Below are 24,489 nucleotides of genomic sequence, written 5' to 3'. Positions count from 1 at the left end.
AAAAGTGACTAAAGACTGCAGAGTGCAACACAATTAAAAGCCCAAAGCGTAGAACTGAAGTTGCATAGCAAACTCATTTTGAATTTTTATTGTTTTTTATTTGTAATTATTTCATCTTTTAAATGTTTTTTTAATAAAACATTTTAGATTTGATAAATTTTAATTTTCATACTTAAATAAATTATTTTAATTAAAATGAAATAAAAAAATTGAAAATTAAACACATTTAATAATTAAAAATATTAATTACCTATATATTATTGGAGTGTCAAAGTTTTTTTCTTTTCGTCAAAATTTGTAAGATTATTTTAGTTGATGCCAAAGACAGTTTTATCAATGATGATTAGTTGAAGTTATTTTCAGTCAATATCATTCACAATTATTTTGATTCACATAAATTTAGAACATGTTGGTTTTTAGTTGATTTTTCTTTTAATATTAACTAAAATATTTCCTCTAAGTTGTTAATTAGAAAAAGAGATGCTCATCAAGATTGGTTAAAAATTTCTTCATTTTGACATTATAAAAAAATATCACTGAAACTAATGACCTCAATCCAAAAATAACAAACCAAAATGTCTACTTGACATTTGTCAACAAAAAAATTCTACCAACATTGGGAATAAGAACTTTAACCGACGTCAAAAGACAAATAACATTGATTTACATTGGTGAAAAAAAAATTAAAAAATTCATACAAAAAATAAGTCATAAGTCATATGAGTGTCAATAAAATTTTGATCAGTATAAAAATAGTCTCATTGTTGTGGAAAAAATATCCTAACTAACATATAATCTCAAAAATAGTCACAGGAAAATCCTAGATAACCATGTCCAATACTGAGAAAAAGAAAAGACAATTCTATTTGATATTGATTGAAAAATAATTTTTAAGAAACTTATTTTGTCGTGTATAATTCTTAAAATCAAAGGTGGTGGTTAATGGAAGATTGTTGAAGAGAACAATATCAATTGAAAATTTTCCAAATTTACTTACTGATTTTATTACTTACGTTTCAAAGAACATCTTTTATTTAAATTTCTATAATGAAAATCAAATTGGCAATTTGTATTTAAATTCATTCTGGACTTATATTTTATTTTCTATTAAAAAGAAAAATCTTTAATTTTTAAATACCAATAAATATTTGCGGGTATTCACACCATTCTTTTCTAAACCCGCTTATAATTATCCCAAATAGGTGCTTGGCGATTCCCAGACAAAAGAAAGTAACTTTTTTTACATGGCGAACATATCAAACACAAGAAGACAATCATAACTAGCATAGATAGAAGAGGTAAATTGGTAGAACATTATTGGTGAGCATTGTTTATACATAAAAAGAAGGAATGGTCGATGGCCTCCATCTAGGTAAAAAGCATTCCATCTTTTCTTTTCTTCACAACAAGCCACGCACACATTGCATGACCCATATGGAAAGAACCCTATGTTTCCGAGAAGCTTCCTTTTTCTTTTCTTTCTACAAAACCATATACAAAAGTTAAGTTGATGAAGTCACAGAGAAAGTGAATCTACTCTGGATGGGTCAGATTTGCATATGTCATTTTGCTTTGTGGCTGCCGTTTTTCAATGCGAGGGTGTGTCACGCCCCACCCAAATTGGCGTTTGCCAACTGAGTTTTTATTAGTTTTCACTTAAAACTCCCCACATCACCAACCATGGACAACATTGCTGCCAATAAGAGTCTCAAAGGTAAAGCCTCACCACGACCACCAATGATTTCAGTAATATATTATATCAAGGCGCACCACATGTTTGAATAAAAAAACTTTATATCTTGGGGGATCCGTTGTGACTTGAGTTTTCAAATCAGCATATCGAAGACCAATAATATGCTTCCAAGTTCCTAGGACTAAAGAAACGTAACTACATCCAACCACGCTGTTGAATTTTTCGCATTATTGATTAACCTAGGAGGTCCCCTTCCATCAAATACATCTTTTCGACCTCGTTGGGATAATTAGACAACGGATCATGGACAGGTAAAATGTCAATTCCCCTATAGCTAATATGTTCATTGATAATAACTGCTTTTTGTCAAAAATATACGAGTTAGATAAAAAATTGTGTGAGAAAAGTTGGAACAAAGCATTTCCTCACCGATCACCACTCTTATCCTTAGCTTAAAAGTGTCGCCGTTCTTTTCCAACATGAGATTTCACGGTTGGGCCATTCATGATTAACTTTTTCTTTTAGAAGTGTGTGTAATAGATAATGGGTAATTTGTTTCTCTCATGTCTGTTTTCGCAGATCAAAGAAAGCTATACAGAGGTTGAGAGAATTCCATAATTGCAGGGATTTCCACTTCTTTAACCATTGTTTAATCAGAAGAGCCTGCCAAGGAAAGAAATAAGAGTATTTTAATGCAACATTCAAGACTTTTCGGGCCCTGGAGGGCCAAAGTTAATTTTAAAATATTTTATATGCACAAATCACATGGTTTTGTTGCCTTCTATATTTCAAACTGAATGATTGCCGCACTGTCATGCTGCACACTGCTTTTATTTTTATTATATATATATATATATATATATATATACATATATATGTATATATACTTCATAATTTTACCCCCTACCAAAAAAGCTGCCCCCAATTTTGTTGCTATTACAATCACTTTGGTCCCAAATTAGAATCTATGAATTTTAACCGGTTCAAATCAATCTGAAATCCTTGTAAACAGACCTGCTAAACTTATAGTTAAGTGGTAATTATGCAGAGATGTCATCATGGATTTATGCAGAGACATTTACAATGAAACGCAATTACATGTTTTTTTTTATTATTATTTTGCTGCTTTCCCACCCAAAAGAATTTACCTTTGATTGTTTGTCCCCGGGGTGAAATATGATTGGGTCAAGTTGCAACCAGTAGCACGAGAAGTTCACATGGGTTGTCCAATGATAAGAGAAGCATGTTGGGGTGATGAAAGGGGATGTAGACATGGTGTTGGCGTTCCAATTTCTCTTGTTTCTGATTGGTTGGGGTGATTAGTCAAACACTGAATATGTGTTTGTTGGGCTACCGACCCTTTGGAATTTTGGAACATACAACTACTTTCACGCCAACAATGCCGAATAATTTAAAGCTAAAATAAACCATAATGACGTAAGATACAAAAAAGAGAGAGTGAGAAATAATGGACGCACAGATAGGGTAAGAGCCCCCACACACTGCTAACTCGTAAATTTGATTTCAAATACATGCGGAATGAGACAAAGGAGCTTATTTAAAGATTCTGTTCCACAATGAATGCAAAACAACTTAACTAACCAATTTTTCTGTTGCCCATGTTGCTCTCTGGAGCCCTTCTGCTTTTGCTTGTCTCCAACACCCAATAGCTATGTCTGTGTCTTAATAAGCTGGTTTTCGCGACAACCGAACAAAATTCAGTTTTTTTACACAATAGCTTCTTGCTGGGTAACGTGGGAGTTGTCAATTTTACAATTGAAAATGTGTTTGGAATTGAATGAAACTGAAATTCAGACAGACACTTAAGTCTTGCTCAGTGGAAAAGATAAAAAGAAACAGTCGATGAGTTTCACTTGGGTCCTGAAAAACTAGTGATCATTAAAGAAAAGGAGTAAATTCAACATTAAAGTACGGGGCAAATTTAGGTCTCGTGTGAGGGAGGTGTATTTCGTAGATGATCAACTTTGAAATGGGGGAATTTGAAAAGTAATGAACAGTTTGTTAGATTTAACAGAATAATGATATTTTTGAAAACATTTTTTGACAACATTTTAATATTATCTTTGTGTTATTATATGATTGGTCTATATTGGTGTTTATGATTGGTCCATGTTAGTGTTTATGATTATTATTATTGATTGTAGAGTAATTTTGAACCAATTATATAATGACACGTAAATAATATTAAAATGTTGTCAAAAAAATGTTGCTAAAGTATCGTTATCATACCGTAGTAAGTTAACTCTGTTTTGCCAATCCTGATTTTCATACTGTAGTAACTATACATAATTTAAAAGAAGTCATAATATCTTGAGTCAAGATTCTTGACGTATAAAAAGCACAACATTTTGTAAAATTATCCCACGCGCGGCAGAAATATGAAAGAAGAACAGAAAGTTACAAGCAACTGCATCCCTGTTAGGAGCCTCCGTCAATAAAAACCACACAGTTCTTTCTTTACATTCAAAGAGAACAGAAAATAATTGTTCTGCGGAGAAAAAGTAGTTGTATATATACAAGAAAAATTACTTGAATCTGCGGAGAAATGGATGTGTTGAGCAGAAATTAATGTGGAGAGGGAGTAGAAGAAGATTATCCAAAAATATGAATAAAATCCTCTTCACGATTCACAAGGCACTAAACCCTTTATCCAATCACCTCGTCGATGAGAGCAACCGTGAGGGTTTGTGGTGGACCCTCCCCCAGCAGCTTCTATACTAGTTGTTATAAAAAAGGAAAGAGAGAAGCATAATCACAGAATATTCACTCTTGAGTCACCGAAAAACCAAAATCAACAAGAGTAGGCCAATCGCTGGGCCACCCGATCCCTAAGAATTCCATTATACAGAGCTACCCTGTTCGTGGGCATTTCTCCATTCTTCATTTCCTCGCTGAAACTCTTCTGAACCTTCTTCGATCTTGAGATTCGGTTCCTGAACTCTTGTCCGTCTCTGCAGGACTCAACCACGTCCTCCGCGAAGTGCACGCGTTTCATCTTCTTCTTCTTGCTCTTCTTCCCAGCTGCACAAGAAACCCACAAGCCCACAACAACTGTGTCAGCAAAACATACCAGTGCAAAAACAAAAAGACAGGTTTTTGGGCGTGTGTTTGCGAATGTGTTAGCGTGGAGAAACAGAGGGAGGTGGGACCCACCGTTGGATATGCAAGATCGCAGAACCGGCGGCGAAGAAGGAGGGATTTGGTGAAGGGCGAACTGGGGAGGTGGAAAAGATTTCTGCAGGCGGAGAGCGAGGAGGATGACTGTGCCGGAGACGGCCATGGCGGTGGCGACCGCCACACCTTGCGCGCTTATCATTGAACACATAGGTGAAAGAAAGGAAAGAGAAGTTGTTGTGTTTTGACGAATGAATGGGGTTGTTGTGGAGAATGATGAATGAGAAGTTTGTGTGTGGGGCTCAATTTTATATAGTAATGGGTGAAGTATAAGTGCAGCAGCAGTCGCAAGCGATAATTACTATAATATACTAATGATATTGTTGTAATAAAATTTTAAATAAAATAAAATAAACGCAACACAACACTATTTATTTTTATTATTATTATTATTATTATTATTATTATTATTATTATTATTATTATTGTTGTTGTTATTATTGTTGTTGTTATTTGTTTCTTATTAATAATTTGGAAGTGGTTTGATTTTCAATTTTTTTTTCACAAATTTTTTACTTTATTTGATTTGAGTAATTTTTATTTAAGGATGATATGGTTAAATGAAAAAGAGTTTATTAAAAGTCGTAATTAATAATCATGATTATCTCTTAGACGTCGGTTAGTGCCATGTCCGACGTCTTTATAGTGTCCTTAGACGTCTGTTAGTGCCATGTCTGACGTTTTTATAGTGCCCTTAGACGTTGGTTAGTGTGATGTCCGACGTCCTATTAACATTACCCATAAAGATGTCGAATTGGGATCTAACGTTAAAAACCCAAAATAACATACGTCTAAAACTCTTTCTGCACTAGTGAGAACGACTGACTCTTTACCTAAATAGAATTAAAAAAAGGTAACTTAATTTAATTTATATCACAATATTCTTAGCATAAACTGTTTTATAATGAAATATTCGAATTCAATATTATTTCGGATCAATTCACTCTAACTTCAAATTTTATTGATTTATGAGACATTTAACTTGTTTATCGACCTGATTATGTTTTATTATTTATTATTAAAATTTATAAATCAGAACTAGTAAGTATAAGGGTGCATAAATAATTGTAAGATTGATAGTTTGTATTATGAGGTTTTTGTTTTATTGTTGTGGCAAATTATATTCTCTATTTTATTTTTATTATTTATATAATCTTTTGTTATACTCTCGAGTAAGAGGAGAGTTGTTAGTGGACTTTGATATGACTAAACAAATTATGCATTCCATAAAATTAAATTGAATTCAATTTATTTAATGTACAAGTTAAATGTGTTTGGGTTAACTCGGTTTATCACGTGTTTAATTTGGATTAAGTTAGTTAAAATTTAACTTTTGGTTTAATATCTATTTTGATTTCTCGATTTTGTAGGATGTGTTTAAAGTTGTCCTTTTTTTTTTCAAAAGTTCACTAACGTCCTATATTTTGCAAAAACGTTTCACGTTAATCATTTTTTCTTACAGCGTTAAAAAAGTTAACACAGACTTGCCCTCTTGGCAAAAATCTGATGACTTGTACAATTATTATTGACGTGGTATTGTGAAATCATTTGAGGCCAATGAGAAAATGCCACGTGGCAGATTCCTTTTCACCCAAAGTTAGGGTTTCACAATTGCAGCATCCATTTTCTTCCTCTCCAGCATTGACACCAATTTTTTTTTATTTTCTTCCACCATCAACAACATTGTTGCTAAAGTTGTCTTGAGGTTTGTCATTTCATTCTCCAGAATGACAATCTTAGCATCCACTTTTTAATGCAACCTTCATTAGTGAAGATATTTAAAAATGTTACTTTTAGAATTTGGATTTCGTATTATTATGAGTGAAAATATCTTGTTTGATAAATATTAAGTTTATTACTTAATATATACTGTTTAAATAAAAATTAACCAATCACACACATTTTTTTTTTAGTTTGTTTTATTTAAATGAGTCAACGAAATCAATTGTTTTCGTTTTTAGGTAAAAATAAATGTAGAATGTAGCGAATAGTGGTGTAAAAAACTTATTCCTAGATAAATGGGAGATTTTTGTAGAATCTTGAAAAAAATTATCATAATTAACATTAAATAATTTACTTTCCGTATTAAGTGAAAAAATTCATTTGAAGATAATTCAGTGTCAAGAAATGATTGTAAAGATAGTGGATGTGGCTTAAGGTTTTGACTGGCATAGCTTGCAAGGTTGGAAGTTGCTAATATAAATAATACTTAGTTGATAAAACCTTTGCTCTAAGAGAATTAAAGGCATCTACTTTATGTATGCAAGTTTATCTTTTGTTTTCTATTTCTCTTATTCAAAATGGGTAACTGTTGACTTTTTTATTTTATTTGTTGGTTAATAGCTACTCTTAAGAGTGTTATTATTATATATTCATCGTAATTTTACCAACTTCAGGTATTTAATGTAATATTCATGATAATCCTATACAAAGAGACTTGAAAGTTGTTATATTATGAAGGAAATTTATATATACATATATACACCTTTCAACTTTTTATCTTTATTTGAAAAACCGTTTTCATATATTTTTATTTAATTTTCTTAAAACTATTTTATATTTTACTATAAAACTATAATTTTTTATATTGGTGTTGAGTTTAATGTATTATCACCCTATGGTTAGTTAATTATAGGAAAACGTTCTTTAATAACTATATTTTGGCTAACTTTTACAACGTTAGAGACAGATTGATTGGTTTTAAATGCTTTTTTTTAAAAGCAATAATGTTATATGAAGGACATTTTGGTAAGAAAAAGGTGTTTTACAGTTTTATTTGAGAATATCCCTATGTTTTGTATTTTCTTCCTTTCTCGCGAAAGTTTCTCACTCTCTCTACTAAAGTTCTCACTCCCTCGTCTATTGTCTTGCTTTTCCTTTTCCCATGTCGACGAACTTGGTTCCATTACCGTTTTCGTTTCTCTCTGTCGACATTTTTCCTTTTCTTCCTCTTTCTCTCTTTTCGTTTGTGTCGCGTTATTTTCTTCTTCTCTCTCACGATTTGTCCTTACTTTCTCATCCATCCATTGCAAACTCGACCATATACTCAAACCTTTATTTGGTTGGGTCTTTGAGTTTTAGGTAAACTTTAAATATAATTTGATTTTACAAAATTAACTTCATTGGGATTTAAAACAACTACTAATAAAATATCATAAACATAAATAATAAATAATTAAATTCTTGAATGTTAATTATCTTTATAAAAGAAAAGAAAAGAAATGTTTAAATTTATAAATGAAATATTAGAAAAAAAAATCAAATTAAGTATATGAAATAGAAAGCAATGATTTTGGGTACCAATATTTAAGATTTCAAAATTTTATCTTTTTATTGTTTAAATTTATGGTATTTTCTAGAAACAGCAAAATCAATCAGTCATATCATTTTAATTAATGACAAAAATTTAATTAAAAGTATAAATATGTTTTCATGAGTATTTTTATTAAAATGGGTGCACATGGTTTTCAAATAGGTTGAAAAAGAAAATGGAAAACTAGAACGGAGTTGGTGTGGTATTCCTAAAAACTAGTTTTAGGTTTTTGTTTTTTTTAATTTGAATTAAAAATTAATATAATTATTATTATATTTAAATTAATAATTTATTTATGTAATATTCCAAAATATAGCATAAAACTATATAATAGTAATTCCATAATTATATAAAGAAACAATTGGAGAAAAGTTCATAAAGTATTATTTACCGTAATATCATAATAACTATAAATTTAAATCTTTATAAACAAGGTTTGCTCAAAACTAAAAACAACTATTGACTAACTAAAATACTGAAATCAACGGATCCTCCATCTAATGCCTGCTTAAGTGAGACGTCATCTTCTTCTAGTCATACCCACCAGATGATCATCGCCAAGAAAAGAAACCAAGAACATACAACAAAACCACAAATAAAAGGGTAAGCTATATATATATATATATATATATATATATATATATATATATATATATATATGTTTATTATGATTAATTCAAACATCAACTCAAATTAGAATAATAAAACTCATTCATCATATACATGTCATAACCTAGACAAGACTCATCCAGATTAGGTATGAATATCGAACTATTAGTAGTCTGTGTACTTGTACGGTAATACAACTGACTGAAACCAAGCTACCATACAAGGTTAGTCAATTTCAGTTACCTAGGACCTTGATCAAAGTCTATAGACAAGAACTTCCTGCTACTCTCACCAGATAACTCATCCCTCTCTACTTGAGAATGGATAATTATTAGAGTGTCGAAATAGACCATCAGTTAAAAGCTCCATACATTCATACAACAACAACAAACAACATCTTTTGCACGCTGCATGCAGATCAAAAGGCAGTCATGGAGTGTTGTTTTGCTAGCTTTAATGTAACCTCGTATGTCTCACCCAGGTACATATGTTGAGCGAAAGTTGCGATGACAAATCTTGACCCATTTACTAATATTGAATATCACATGGAACCACAAGAGGAAACCATAAAATTCATAATCGGTCAGTAGAAGAGCAGAATACATATTTTTGTACCAATCTAACTAATTGTTGATGGTCGTCTTAAGAAAAAAATGACTTGTTTGCCTGGATGTCTGTGGAAATGCTAGGTATACACTTGGAAGTGATGTCCAATAAGTTGGCCATCTTTTGAGAAGCTAGATTGATCATTCAGAAGAAAAGGATATTGGGAGAGGAACCCAAGAATGCAATTGAGGTCGAGGTCCAAAAGTTAATGGAGGTCGGCTTTATTAAGGAGTTCACATACTCCACCTGGTTATCCAAAGTAGTGTTAGTGAAGAAATCAGCTGGTCAATGGAGAATGTCTACCGATTTTACTAATCTTAACAAAGCATGCCTCAATGACGCGTATCCACTTTCAAGTATCGATCAACTAGTGGTAGAGCATCATGTCATCAAGTTCTAAGTTTCTTAAATGCTTATTTTGGATACAATCATATACCCATATACCATCCCGAAAAGGAGAAGACTACTGATGAGTCGTTATTTCTTGAATTATATTTAGTTTATTGCACTTAAATAAACCAGGGAATTGTGTTTAATTGTTTGTTATTTCCCCGTTTTCCGAATTCTGCTTAATTTGGTCGGAAATTTGTAATTGTGCTAATTTGGGTTTTCTGAGCTGATTAAGTACATTTTTGAAGTGCAGGAAAATTTCGGAAATACATTTTGGGACATCAGGAAGAATGCCAAATAAATTCAAGACTTTCCACACAGACATTTTTGAATTAATTAAATTGTAATTCAGTAGTTTAGAATTTTTGAATCAACTCTTATATTTTGGGTCAATTTTTGATAAATTAGATTAGACCCAAAAATTAGAAGTTAGTGACTTGGCACCCTAGGGTTTTTTGTGTGGACCCTACCCTTATTAAAAAGGGACACACAGCCCTTGTCCAGCCGCCACTTGCATTTGGCCACTTGCATTTTTTTTGGCCACTGCTTACTAGTTCCTTTTCTCTCGGTTTTGAACGTTTTGGGAGCATGAATGAAAAGCACATTTTGAATTTTTTCCATTTCCTTTTTGCAAGCCCTGGATTCATGAGAATGTTTATTTGATTTTCGTTATGAAGAGTGCAAGGTTTATGTCCAACATTGTCACGGTGTGAGAGAATGGTAGCAGTAAGGTGTTGGTGAGGTGGAGTTGGAAGGTGTCACGAGCAGCAGCAGTATGCGGTAGCCACCTTGGAAGCAAAGCTGGAAACTTTAGAAGAGAAGCAGCGTTGAGGAGAGTGAGCTGGGACGTGTCGGAGCAGCACGGATGGAGTCTTTATTTTTCTTTAAGAATAGTAGTAGGGTGATTAGATAGGAGTAGGTGTCACGGCTTGGGAGGATGCACATATTCTAACCTTTGATTAAAGCCCTTTATTGCTTCTTTGCTGGAATGGAAAAAAGCACCGTGATTAATACTTGGAGAATAAAGTCTAGATGATGGGACAGACCAAGACTTGACAGCATTCATTTCCTTTATTTTTGAGAATGAAGAGGTGATTAGATGGGGATAGGGTGTGCACGAGCGTTGAGCTGAAAGAAGTGAAGCCGCTGATTCATTTTTTTTTTATGGAAGCAAATGTGGCACGGTGATTCATTGATTCAAGAAGGAGCTGGAGAAGGGCAATGGTGTCACGTCGCAGTTTTTCCAGCAACACGCTGATTCAAGAAGTGAAATGGTGCACGGGAATTTGAGCTGGAAAGATGCATTTTATATTCTATATATTAAATTGCCTTCAGCATTTTTTTTCTTCATTTCATTTCAAACCGTGCATTTCATTTTTTTTAGCAAATGTTGATGTGTTTATTCGAACTCCCGTGCATTTAAAACTTTATTCCCTCTGACATGTGCAATTAATTTATAAATGGAGTTTTCCAACTTAGGTGTTTACTCATTCCGCTATTCAACTGGATTCGCGTTGAGATTAAAATTTCATTTTACTGCTGCATTGTGTGCATTTGATGTTCTAAGTGTCGAATTTGAATAGCTTGAATTGTGTTTGGATATTTACTTATTGCATTGTTCCTTTTAATGTCTTCTTTTATTTCAATGTTTTCAATTCGGGTTACGGTTTTATTTAATTTCCAGTTCAATTTAATTTTTCCGCATCAAAACAAAACTTCACAAAACCCCCCACTACGTGTTGATCTGAGACTTGAACCAAATTTGGTCCTTGAGAGACGACCTAGGAGTCACTTCCTAGTACTGTACTGCATTCTTTTATGCACAACTTTTGTGGGAGGTGCGACCCTCTCAACAAAATGGCGCCGTTGCCGGGGACCAACGGTTCAGTCTTAGGTTTTTGTTGTGTTAGTGTGTGTTGTGTTTTGTCTTACATTGTGATGTGATGTTCTGTTTTGTGTGTGCGTGTCGCATGTTCAATTGTGTTGTGTTTTGTTTGTTTCGTAATTTTTAGCATTTCCTTTCTACCTTTCCTCTTCTCTTTCCATGTCTACCTATTTTGATTTTGTGAATACTGCTTATTCTGCCAATGCCTCTGATTACGATTCTCCTTCTGCATGTTACTCTGATTGTGATTCATATTCTGCTGATTTTTATGCTGAGAACAATATGACTCATCCTCCAACTTTTGAGAGTTCTCTTCGGGAGCCAGTTTCACTTAATGAGGATGATGTTCATTGCGTTCTCACTTCTGGACTGATAAATTTGCTGCCTAAGTTTCATGGTTTTACAGGAGAATGCCCACATAGACATTTGGAGGAGTTCCACATCATGTGCTATTCAGTGAAACCTTCACATGTCCCTGATGATCACATTTTCTTGAGGGCATTTCCGCATTCATTACAAGGAGTTGCAAGGGATTGGCTTTATTGTCTTCCTTCAGGGTGTATCACTTCTTGGGAAGATCTTAAGCGATTGTTCTTGGATGAATTCTTCCCTGCTCAGTATGGTTACAACAACGATTCTGGATGGAATGACATTAGTTTGGGATGGTATGATGCTCCACAGCAATATCAGGAAGCACCATCTCAGAATGCTTTTATGCCTCCACCAGTCCAGCAATACCAGAGTCAACAACATGATGCTCCTGTCCAAATAGCTCCTCAGCCTTCTCCTTCTGAGCCTACATTGCAGGAGTTGTTGGAGCAGATGACCATGCAGAACCTTCAGTTTCAGCAAGAGAACATGCAGTTTCAGCAGGAAATAGGAACTGTCATTCAGAGTATGACTGATCAGATAGGGCAGATGGCCACTCAACTCACTGAGGAACAGTCTCAAGATTCAGAGTTACCATTTCAGACTGTTCAGATTCCAGATGATGATGATAGTGGCATCAACATAGAAGATGGGGAGAAGAGTCATGAGCTTACTACTGTGCCATCTACTTTCCCATCATCCTATGTCCCTACCCTTGCACCTGAGGAGAGTGATGAATATTTTAAGGAGCAGGCAGAAATAAGCAGTAATCCTGAACCAGGTAGACCACCTTCATCTTCCCACACTTTAGCAATCTTCAAGGAAGAGGAGGTAAGCATACCTCAATTTGATTATATTGATGATTATGTTGTTGAGAGGTATGCTGATGATTATATTGTTGTTGAGTCTGATTTTAATTTTCCCTCTATGCATGATGAGAACCAATTTTTGATGTCGCATCCGAATGTTTATTCTCCATGCATTGAACATGAATCTGAGTTTGTAGTTGATATTGCTTGTGATTTTGAAATTGATTCATGTTCTGAGGATGTATCTGAGGTTCAGTCTGTTACACTAGGATTGGGTGTTATACCCCTGCATATCATTTCTTTGGAGACACATCGCACTAACCATGTTGCAGGAGGTACACATGAATTTGATAGACAAACACCCACAGTGGAAAATAAAGGTGCTAACACTGACAAAAGCTTCAAGATCAATAGGCACCAGCTCAACCTGCTCATCAACAATCTTTGCTTCTTAGATCCAGCTGTGGATGATATCTCCCTGCTAGATCAAATCTGGAGGATGAAGCAATTCTTCCTCAAAACTTCCTTGCTGGATCCTGTGGTCGAAGACATCTCCCTGAAAGTCCAAAATTGGCAACTGCCACCATGATCAGGGGAGTTTCCTTTCTCTCTTCTCCCCTTTTCCCTACTTTTATTGCACTTGTCCATGATCTGTTCACTGTTTTGATTTTCGATCTTATGCTTATGAGACATTGAGGACACTGTGTAGTTTAAGTGTTGTCTATTGGGGGAGATTCTGATTTTACTTTGATAGCTTTTGTTTTCTTTGTTAAATTTTTTCTTTTCTAGGTAGTTTTTGTTGTGTCTTGTGTACAGTTTTGCATGCTTTTCGTGAATTCTGGATTGTGATCAGGTTGTCAGTTTTCCTTCACTTCATTGATACTCTGAGATGTTGGATTCTTTGCTTTTCTTCGCTTGGAAGATGATCATGATGTTTGAGAGTTGAATTGATTGTGACACAAATGCCCTATGTGAGAATTTGAGCCACTTTATGTTCTTTCTTGTGTGTGATATGTCTCTTGATTGCTTGCACATATGTCTTGGCTTGACTCTTGTTGATAATTCTTGATTGATATGCATGTTTGGAAGTGATAAAGGCAGTTTTGTTCTTGAGCCTCTCTAGCCAAACAAGCTTACCTTGTTCTAATCCTTTGAAAACCCTTTTTGAGCCTATACTTTCCCCCATTTCTTTGTTTTGAATGCTCATACACTAGCCCTAAGTGAAAAACAATGATTACCTTAACCTTAGGGAATTTTGGAGCTTTGGAAGTGTTTTGGGAACAAGTGTGGTCTCTTGGGGCTTTCTGATGAGTTGGCTAGTTGGTTCCTCTTCTTGTTTTGTTTTGGTAAATATATGTGTATCTTTTCTTTTACAGTTTTGTTTTGAAAAGAGAGAAAAGAAAAGAGACATGATGGAAAAAAAAGAGATAGCAGAAAAATAGTGAAAAAAAAAAATTTGTGAATAATGGAGTCAAGAAGAGGAAGGAATTAGAGGTTGTGGGTGTGTTTGAATGTGTTTACACTTGTTCCCCATTGCTCCTCTGTTCCTTATGGTTTGTAGCTTCTTATCCAGATATATCCTGCCTTGTCCTTGGCCCCATTACAACCATGAAAAGACCTTTTGATTTGAACATGCATATGTTTCTGAGTGTTGATATTAGAGGCTTGCCAAGTCTGTTGTTGTTTGCTTTCTTGAGTGCATTGAGTGACATTGATTTACCTTAAACACTTGAGAGAAACACTGATTGTGTGCATCTGTGAGGCTCTGTTGCTTTTGATTCATCTCTTGAACTGATTGAATGTTTTCCTTGTACTGAACTGTTTGGATGATTCTTTGAGTATTTGCTTTCATTGACTCTGTGTGGGATTCTGCCTATACCTTTTACCGTCCAGATTTTGTGAGAATTGTGCAACTGTGTTTCTGTTTTGGAGTCTTTGTTGTCTGTCTGTCGAGTCTATGTCGGCTCCCTGATGTTTGAGTAGTTCCCGGGTTTTCGTTTTGGTTTTGCCCAGGAGTGCAAAAGACTAAGTGTGGTCTATTTTGATGAGTCGTTATTTCTTGAATTATATTTAGTTTATTGCACTTAAATAAACCAGGGAATTGTGTTTAATTGTTTGTTATTTCCCCGTTTTCCGAATTCTGCTTAATTTGGTCGGAAATTTGTAATTGTGCTAATTTGGGTTTTCTGAGCTGATTAAGTACATTTTTGAAGTGCAGGAAAATTTCGGAAATACATTTTGGGACATCAGGAAGAATGCCAAATAAATTCAAGACTTTCCACACAGACATTTTTGAATTAATTAAATTGTAATTCAGTAGTTTAGAATTTTTGAATCAACTCTTATATTTTGGGTCAATTTTTGATAAATTAGATTAGACCCAAAAATTAGAAGTTAGTGACTTGGCACCCTAGGGTTTTTTGTGTGGACCCTACCCTTATTAAAAAGGGACACACGGCCCTTGTCCAGCCGCCACTTGCATTTGGCCACTTGCATTTTTTTTGGCCACTGCTTACTAGTTCCTTTTCTCTCGGTTTTGAACGTTTTGGGAGCATGAATGAAAAGCACATTTTGAATTTTTTCCATTTCCTTTTTGCAAGCCCTGGATTCATGAGAATGTTTATTTGATTTTCGTTATGAAGAGTGCAAGGTTTATGTCCAACATTGTCACGGTGTGAGAGAATGGTAGCAGTAAGGTGTTGGTGAGGTGGAGTTGGAAGGTGTCACGAGCAGCAGCAGTATGCGGTAGCCACCTTGGAAGCAAAGCTGGAAACTTTAGAAGAGAAGCAGCGTTGAGGAGAGTGAGCTGGGACGTGTCGGAGCAGCACGGATGGAGTCTTTATTTTTCTTTAAGAATAGTAGTAGGGTGATTAGATAGGAGTAGGTGTCACGGCTTGGGAGGATGCACATATTCTAACCTTTGATTAAAGCCCTTTATTGCTTCTTTGCTGGAATGGAAAAAAGCACCGTGATTAATACTTGGAGAATAAAGTCTAGATGATGGGACAGACCAAGACTTGGCAGCATTCATTTCCTTTATTTTTGAGAATGAAGAGGTGATTAGATGGGGATAGGGTGTGCACGAGCGTTGAGCTGAAAGAAGTGAAGCCGCTGATTCATTTTTTTTTTATGGAAGCAAATGTGGCACGGTGATTCATTGATTCAAGAAGGAGCTGGAGAAGGGCAATGGTGTCACGTCGCAGTTTTTCCAGCAACACGCTGATTCAAGAAGTGAAATGGTGCACGGGAATTTGAGCTGGAAAGATGCATTTTATATTCTATATATTAAATTGCCTTCAGCATTTTTTTTCTTCATTTCATTTCAAACCGTGCATTTCATTTTTTTTAGCAAATGTTGATGTGTTTATTCGAACTCCCGTGCATTTAAAACTTTATTCCCTCTGACATGTGCAATTAATTTATAAATGGAGTTTTCCAACTTAGGTGTTTACTCATTCCGCTATTCAACTGGATTCGCGTTGAGATTAAAATTTCATTTTACTGCTGCATTGTGTGCATTTGATGTTCTAAGTGTCGAATTTGAATAGCTTGAATTGTGTTTGGATATTTACTTATTGCATTGTTCCTTTTAATGTCTTCTTTTATTTCAATGTTTTCAATTCGGGTTACGGTTTTATTTAATTTCCAGTTCAATTTAATTTTTCCGCATCAAAACAAAACTTCACAAAACCCCCCACTACGTGTTGATCTGAGACTTGAACCAAATTTGGTCCTTGAGAGACGACCTAGGAGTCACTTCCTAGTACTGTACTGCATTCTTTTATGCACAACTTTTGTGGGAGGTGCGACCCTCTCAACAACTACCTTCATCATTGAACGTGCAAATTACTATTATAAAGTTATGTTGTTCGATCTGAAGAACGTTGAGCAACTTATGAGAGACTTATGGATCAAATCTTTCACACCACATTAACAATTGCATGAAATAGTATTAAATGTCATAATTAATTATCATAACTACCTCAAGTGAATCCTTTTTTATACAAACTGTAAAGGATTTTTACCTATCATTGACCAAATTATAATTCAATCACATTTTAATCGCAATTACCAAACTGGTTTATGCTAATTTTTTAATCCTGCTAAATGTTCGTTAGATGAATAACCCAAACGATTAGATTCTTTATAAGACAAGGTAATTTAATGTGTTTTGCCAATTATTTTATTAATTCGGTTTAATAACTTTATGTCAATATTAATCCGATTTGTGTATATTAAAGCAGCTAGAACTGTAATATACATTATTATTATTATTATTATTATTATTATTATTATTATTATTATTATTATTATTATTTAAATTAATAGGTCAACGAGTGACTTGAGAGATAAGGTAGACGGGGAATACTACGCCCTGTTGTTGTATTTTATCTTTTTATCGCATTGACTGCAAGTATGTTGGTTATATTTCCTAGCCATAGGTTCTTAGTTTATATTTTTTAGTTTTATTTTTAAGATGTCTATGTCTATTTTCTGTTCATTTATAACAATTTGTGTTATTTATTTTTAGCTTAAAAATATTTAATTTTAGGTTTATTCTTATTATTGATTATGGTAAATAACTCTTTTTTGTAAAATACTTTTCTGTTAGTCGTGTGTTAAAACTTAAAACAGTGACATGCATAAGTTTTTGGTTTTAGATGAGAGAGTCTCACCATTTGTTCAGAAAGGTAAAATCGAAAAAAAAAATCATAAAATTTAAAGTGATTGATTAATTAGTAACAATATTTATTTATACAAGAATATTTGATAACAATATTCTTAAAGCTAATGGAGTTAAGGATTGTGTGATTTGATTTTGAAGGAAAGGATAATAGGATAGGATGTGGTTTTGCAATTTGCGACCAAATGATGTGATGCACAGTAATACCCACAGTATTGAGTGGCGCGTGGCTTGCACACTCCTTTTAGAAATGGATAATAATAAGCTACATTGTAATTATTGGATGTGTTAGAATAAAAGACCACTAAAGATTCCTTTCACAATGGATAAATTGTCTGACCTTCATTATTAACATCCAATTTAATTTGACAGAATACCAGTAAACATATTCATTTTTATTGAGATGATTATTTCATTTATAAGTTGAGTTTAATAATATTTTAATCCTTACTTAACATGAGTAAAGTATTTTTATAACAAAAAAATCATTTAGAGTAATTTATTTATAAATTATTCCATCGTTATCATGCACCAAATATTTTTTGCTTTCTATTTTTATTGAGTATTTCTGAGAGTATTTATGAATAAAATGTCTCAACAGTTTCAACCCAACACAACACAATAATCGTTACATTAAAATCTTGTTATATATTACTACTTATATTGTTAAGAGTGTTTTTATTTTAATAATGCAAAAAAAAAAATCAAAATTTATTTCATTTTTTTTTCAAATGTAATATATACAAATGCAAAATAGAATAAATAACAATAGGCATGTTACAAAATTACTTAACTAATAAGCACATCTTAAATAATAAGTCATATTATTAATCACATGCGTACCAAATAAACGAATTTAACTAATTGTGTTAACAATTTATTAAAAGGTTATTTTTACCAAAAAAGAGTAAACTACCATGTCTTTAATCTCGTCAATATTTGAAAACCGAGACAATGGATAGTATAATTTAAAGCCAAAATTATTATAAATTTATACATAATATGTTAAATAAAAATTTATCCATTTTTTTATATAAATTAGTAATATCCCAATTATAATTTTAACATAGTAATTTTTTTTCCTAAAAGTATCAACGAGTTATATAAACTATCATCGTTATAATTTAAACACACAGGCCAAGATTATTCATAAAAGAAATAATCTTATTGAATCCAATCCAACTTTTTTTAAACTACAAATGCATTAAATCAATATGATAAGTTTACATTATTATATCATATTATATTCATAGAATAAATAATAAAATACAATAATGATTCTATCTGTATAATATGATATAATTATTATATCATATTACACGAAACAACTTAAAATTTGCAGTCACAATTAGTAGAAGCAGAAAGGCAAGACAAAATAAGGGTTAAATAATGTGAAACAGAAGAATGAGTGGCAGCAGAAGCTGAATGTCATTATCTCATGAAGAAACGAAAGAGAGAGTAAAGAAGAAGAAAAGGAAATGGGAAAAAGCAAAGGAAAGCACCATGTATTCCAACAAACCAATCTTCTGTCATCCATGACGTTTATGTCAGGCCCATAGAGTCTAATCTCACTGGGCCCATAGACTAGTCCCACTGGGCCCACATTTTTTTTCAAAAATCATATTTAAAGGCTTTATAATATTTTTTAAAAAACAACTTTTACCTTTGATTCCAGAACCAGCTACATCATACTACATTAGTAGACTTTGAATTTTAAATTTGGTTCTTTTAACACCGACTTACCTCATGTAAGATTTCACTAGTTAAGTTTGATTTGGTTTTAAAAGTATAGTATATTTGTTATCTAAAAAAAAGTGAACTAGGCTAAGTAGGATAGATAATTTATATAAGTTTGAAAAAAAAAAGTTAAATTATAATAAATAATTAAAGTATTTTAAATTAATCGTTAATTAAAAATATTTAAATCATAATACTAATTTTAGAAATCTTATATTTTATAATTTTTATAAAAAATTATATTCCTTATCAGAAGCCTTCTCTAGAATCCTTTTCCTCGTTTTCCTGACCTCTTACTTTCTCTTTTTCTTTTGACGAATCTCTTCCACCTATTTCATTACATCTGCAATTTCAAAACATTATCTCTCTTGGAGTTGCCCTCAACTTCATCCTCTTCTTTTTTTTAAACAAATATATTTATTTTTTCTTGTTATAAATATAGATGTTGAAAACAAAAACAGAGTATTCTTAAAAGAATTTTCGCTCATCATTATTTTTTTCTCCGTCCATTTTATATTGCATGAGGTTTTTTATTACATTTTTTTATGATAGATGATTTTTGTATAGAAGAGATGTGATAAAATTGAAGTTGTAGGTGGATTTTCAGAAAACTTGTAGTCGATAAATTCCCTTAGAATAGACTGAAAAGTAGGTGATGAAAATGTAACATAGAAGATTTCGTGTTACTAACTTACAATTCTTATTATCATCTGTTGAATATAATTTATAGAAACTTAGGGACTTTGGAAGCATTAGTAATCCATTAATCAATGTTATTATTCCCGTTAATAAATACGTAACGTAACCCTGTTTCAAACGCAACATCCACTCCCCCTCTCTCACACAATTATTATAATCAAAAATATCTTTTCACTTGTGAACTAATTTTAACTTAAAAGGAGTAACTCATATTACGTATAACAAATATTTCGAATATATTAACTGTTGTTATTCTTATTATTATTAATATTGTAACATCCTAAATTAATAGAGATCAACACTGATTTAAAAACATTTTATATTGATATTAAAACATAAATTACATAGTTATCTTATATTATAATATTTCTTCAAGATATGTGTAGAAAGTATTTTAAAATATAATCTTTATAATAATATAATTCTTAACCTCTGCTTTGCTCTTCAATTATATCATTGTCAGGTTCCTCACATAATCCTCTATTTTCATGTATAGATACTATCGTAAAAAAATAACACATTTTCCAAGCAAAAAAAAAAATTTAAAGTTGATTTAAAATTTATAAAATTTAAATAAAAAATATATACTTAACAATTAAATAATATAATATAAAGTTTTCATCAAGTCTACAATTACACTTCAAATATATATCAAATTAATAGACACAACCTCTAAAGAACCGATGTACATATTAATAGCATGAGATCAAACACCTACCATTGTTAGATTGTCACACAACATGTAGATGATTCGCCCAACGAATCGATCACTTGAACAAATTGTATATAAATGCATCAAACACATGAATTTGTATTTACAAATATATTTTGTGGTTCTAAAGAGTATCAAACCCTTATTCAACTCAACCAAATGCAAATTTAACTTATACATATTATTTAATAGAAACCACAAATTTCACCTTACAAATCAAAAAATACAACAAACCTCAAATTTCATATTCGTCAATTTCTCATGACATCAAACCAAAATCAATCAAATTAAAACAATCAATTACAAATTCATTCACAACATACGAACAATAAACCTAAGAGTTTGAAAGAGCACATATTTTACTCTCAAATTCATTGATTCACTCTTCCTCAAATCCTTCTATTCAAGTAAACACATCCTAAAAGAAAAACATATAGATGGATTGCTTATATTATTTATTATAACTTGAATTATAAATTTTTCACGTCTACTGTTTATCTTTTGAGTATAAAAAAGTTAAATAAGAGATATGGAATATATTTAAGTTTCCAGATAAAAATCATTTTTATAGTACGTAAAAATACTTTTTAATTTAGAAAAAGAAGTACTAAATTTAATTTTTAGGTTTTCTAATACATAGTTATTCTAAAAATGTTAGACGTGTTTTTTAGTAATATTTTTCTTTAAAAATAAGTTCAAAGAAAATAGTTAGCTAGTTCCCATCGGTATAGTTCACTAGGTTATTAATTTTGTACATGATTTTCATACACAAAAATTAGAGCTGTCAAAACGGATAACCTGACCCGACCCATCACGGGTTGACCACTTAGTGAGTCAACCCAATCCGGCTCAATTATTAGCGAGTTAAAAAAATTCGAACCTAACCCGACCCACCATGAGTTGGTAGGTTAAATGGGCTGACTCATTGACTCACTTAATTAACTTTTTTTTTTCACCTTCTTCTTCTCATATTCTTATAACATGTTACTTTGATCGATCAAATTGAAATAGTAATAATTGGATCAATTGATATAAAAGAAAATGAAACAAAAGAAATATATTGTTATATATATTCTAAGCTATCAAGCATAAAAATTTACCAATTTAATTTAATGAGACATACACAACCGTTCGACCCAGAAACTACATATAGCCGTTAACAAAAATATATAGCACAAGATAAAACTATCATGCTTGTAGATAGGTCTAAAAAACAAGATAAAACAAATGATATATTCCTGAATTATCCCATCTATAATATTATCCATCTATTAAATTGGAATCCTGAATGGATAAATCCACAATATTATGCTTTCTTGAAGCATTTTTTTTATCTCCATCTATAATATTATCCAATCTATAATCTTAGGGTTTTATTTGCAGATGGATAAAGGTTATACATTTTGAATAATTAATTTGATTTCAATAAAAAAGATAAGATTTGAATAATTAATTTAATTTAATTAAAAAAAATAGGTGGATTAGTGAGCCAACCCGACCCACCACGGATTCAACTAGTGTGAGTTGGATTCTTAGTGAGTCGGGTTAAAATTGACTCGTATCAAAATTTTTGTATTTTTTTCCAACCAAACCGGGCTCAAACCCGTGATGAGCCAGATTAGCTCACGAGTTTCAATCCATTTTGACGGCACTGACCAAAAATAGTTTAATGTTCACGTAAAAGTAACGTGAAAATAAAATTTCTATATTTTGTAGAAGATAAGATATTTTTCCGGTCTAAGTTTCTAGAAATGTTTAACTCGAAGGTGAGAATAATTATTTTTGATACAAAGTGGGTATAAAGTCATTAAACTTGTTCGTACAGATAACTTTGTTGAAATTAATTTAAAATGGATGTTTCATAGATCAAGCTTCGCGTGATAAATTGAAGAAAATTGTAAAAGGCTGAGTAGAATGCGTAGGCTATTTCCATTTTCTAGCTCACGAATCATTTTCACTCCTCAAATCAAGTGACAAGAGATGGATAGTTTTTCTCTTTCTTTTTTTTTTGTTAAACTAAAAATAATATATGTGCGATTTGTCGTAACATTTTTAATAAAAAATCACTTTTAGAAAAACATATATCATTTTTAAAAGTCGTTTTTCCATAAATTTATATTCAAATAAAACCATTTCGAATATTTCTTTTTATGATAGTTACTTTTACAATATCTTTTATTATAAACAAATATTTTTTGAATTAATATTTTATAAATTGTTACCTCTATTACTATATATATAAAGAGAATACATGGTTCCTTATAACTACATATACCTTTTGTTTTTAATTTTTTTTAATTTTAATTAATATTTTTAAAATTTAAATAATTATCTATAACAATATATAAATTTTATTAAATATAATTTAATAAATATAAATTTACTTTATATATTAACTTAATAATATTATAATATTATCATTACTAATATAATATTGTAAATATTTTAAAAATACATGATAACGACTATCTTTACCTTTAATTATAATAAAATAAATATTTATTGTTTAAATATAATATAGGTATTTGTTTAATAAGATAGTATTATTTTTATTTTTTTAAAACTATATTTATATTTTGAAATAGAGCCACAGACAAATAACCCTACAATGTCTTAAGGGCGAATGAGTTGTCTAATACGGTCAATGGGCCAAAACAAACTTATTATAATATATCTAGTAGCTGAAAAAAATCCTAATTTAAAAATTTTAAATTAATGTGTTAAAAATATTTCATAATTTATATTTCATTATATAAATATAATTTATATTTTTAAAAATATTATATAATTATAATTTTATATTTTTTTAAAATATTAATTTTTTATTAAACCTTTTGGTATTTATATTTATTTTTAAAAAATATATTTATTTTCTAATTTAAACAAATAGTTTGACTTAAATAACTTGATATGACTAGTATTAGTCTAATTTAATTTTTTATTTGTTTACATTCTTTTATAAATTTCATTGTTCTTAATTTTAATATAATATTTATAATATTAGTGTTTATAAATTGATAAATAATAATTAAAATTAATTAAGTAAATAAAAGTAGTATGATAGCTATATAAAGGAGCTATGGTTTTAAAAGCAACCTCAGAAACGAGTTGTCATTCTTCACAGAACTATAAGTTTCTCGTATTCCCAGTTTTCTGCGAAAACAGGCTGAAATACAGATAAGTGTAGAGAAAAAGACGGGTTATGATTAATTAATTCCTTAAAAAAGTTAAAAATGTAATTTATAGTTATGTTGTGTCACATTAGTGTGAAAAAAAGTTCACTTTAAATTTTATTTCAATAAACAGAATTCTAAAATTTTTTAGACTGTCCACTCTTTTATACCTTTTAGTTTAAATATAACTATTATAATCATCAATATTTATATTTTCCGTAGAAAAAGTAATGTATTCATTGTGAAGCTTAAATTATTTGTTGTATAAAAAATGAAAAATAAAAACATTGGTGATTTTGAAGGGCGAAAACATGGAAGTGTTGCAAACCTTTTTCAAAATTACTGAAATGGACAATTTCAAGAAAATTATGAAAACGAGGGACAAGTGGTACCTGCTTAATACTATTTATTTGCGAAAATTTATACCGACATAAATTTTTGCTCAATTTATATTACAATATATTAAAATAGTGTTAAATTGACACGATTTTTCACAATAAAATTTATTAAATTGATACGATTTTTTTATAATAAAATTGTAACAAACTAACACATGTTTCTTTGGTCAATTAGCATCAAGTTCAGAGGGAAAGCTCCCCATATATCCTTGATAAA

General features: G+C 31.3%; 1 protein-coding gene across 1 annotated transcript; it reads right to left on the bottom strand.

The window, feature by feature from the left end:
* Positions 1-4,111: 4,111 nt before the first annotated feature.
* Positions 4,112-5,138, bottom strand: LOC108347909 (uncharacterized). Its single transcript, XM_017587398.2, has 2 exons — positions 4,868-5,138; positions 4,112-4,735 (listed from the first exon to the last, which is right to left on the bottom strand). Exons 1-2 carry the CDS (start codon positions 5,037-5,039, stop codon positions 4,506-4,508), a joined length of 402 nt encoding a protein of 133 aa, XP_017442887.1. The 5' UTR covers positions 5,040-5,138; the 3' UTR covers positions 4,112-4,505.
* Positions 5,139-24,489: the final 19,351 nt, after the last annotated feature.

The sequence above is a fragment of the Vigna angularis genome, chromosome 1 (assembly GCF_016808095.1).
Source record: "Vigna angularis cultivar LongXiaoDou No.4 chromosome 1, ASM1680809v1, whole genome shotgun sequence".
Lineage (NCBI taxonomy): Eukaryota > Viridiplantae > Streptophyta > Magnoliopsida > Fabales > Fabaceae > Vigna > Vigna angularis.
This window is presented reverse-complemented; position numbering and strand designations above follow the sequence as displayed.

Excerpts from the sequence above, each read along its gene's own strand:
- LOC108347909 (XM_017587398.2), bottom strand. The coding sequence starts at position 5,039 with ATGTGTTCAATGATAAGCGCGCAAGGTGTGGCGGTCGCCACCGCCATG. Across the intron at positions 4,736-4,867 it reads GCGATCTTGCATATCCAACG|CTGGGAAGAAGAGCAAGAAG; the intron begins GTGGGTCCCACC and ends TTTCTTGTGCAG.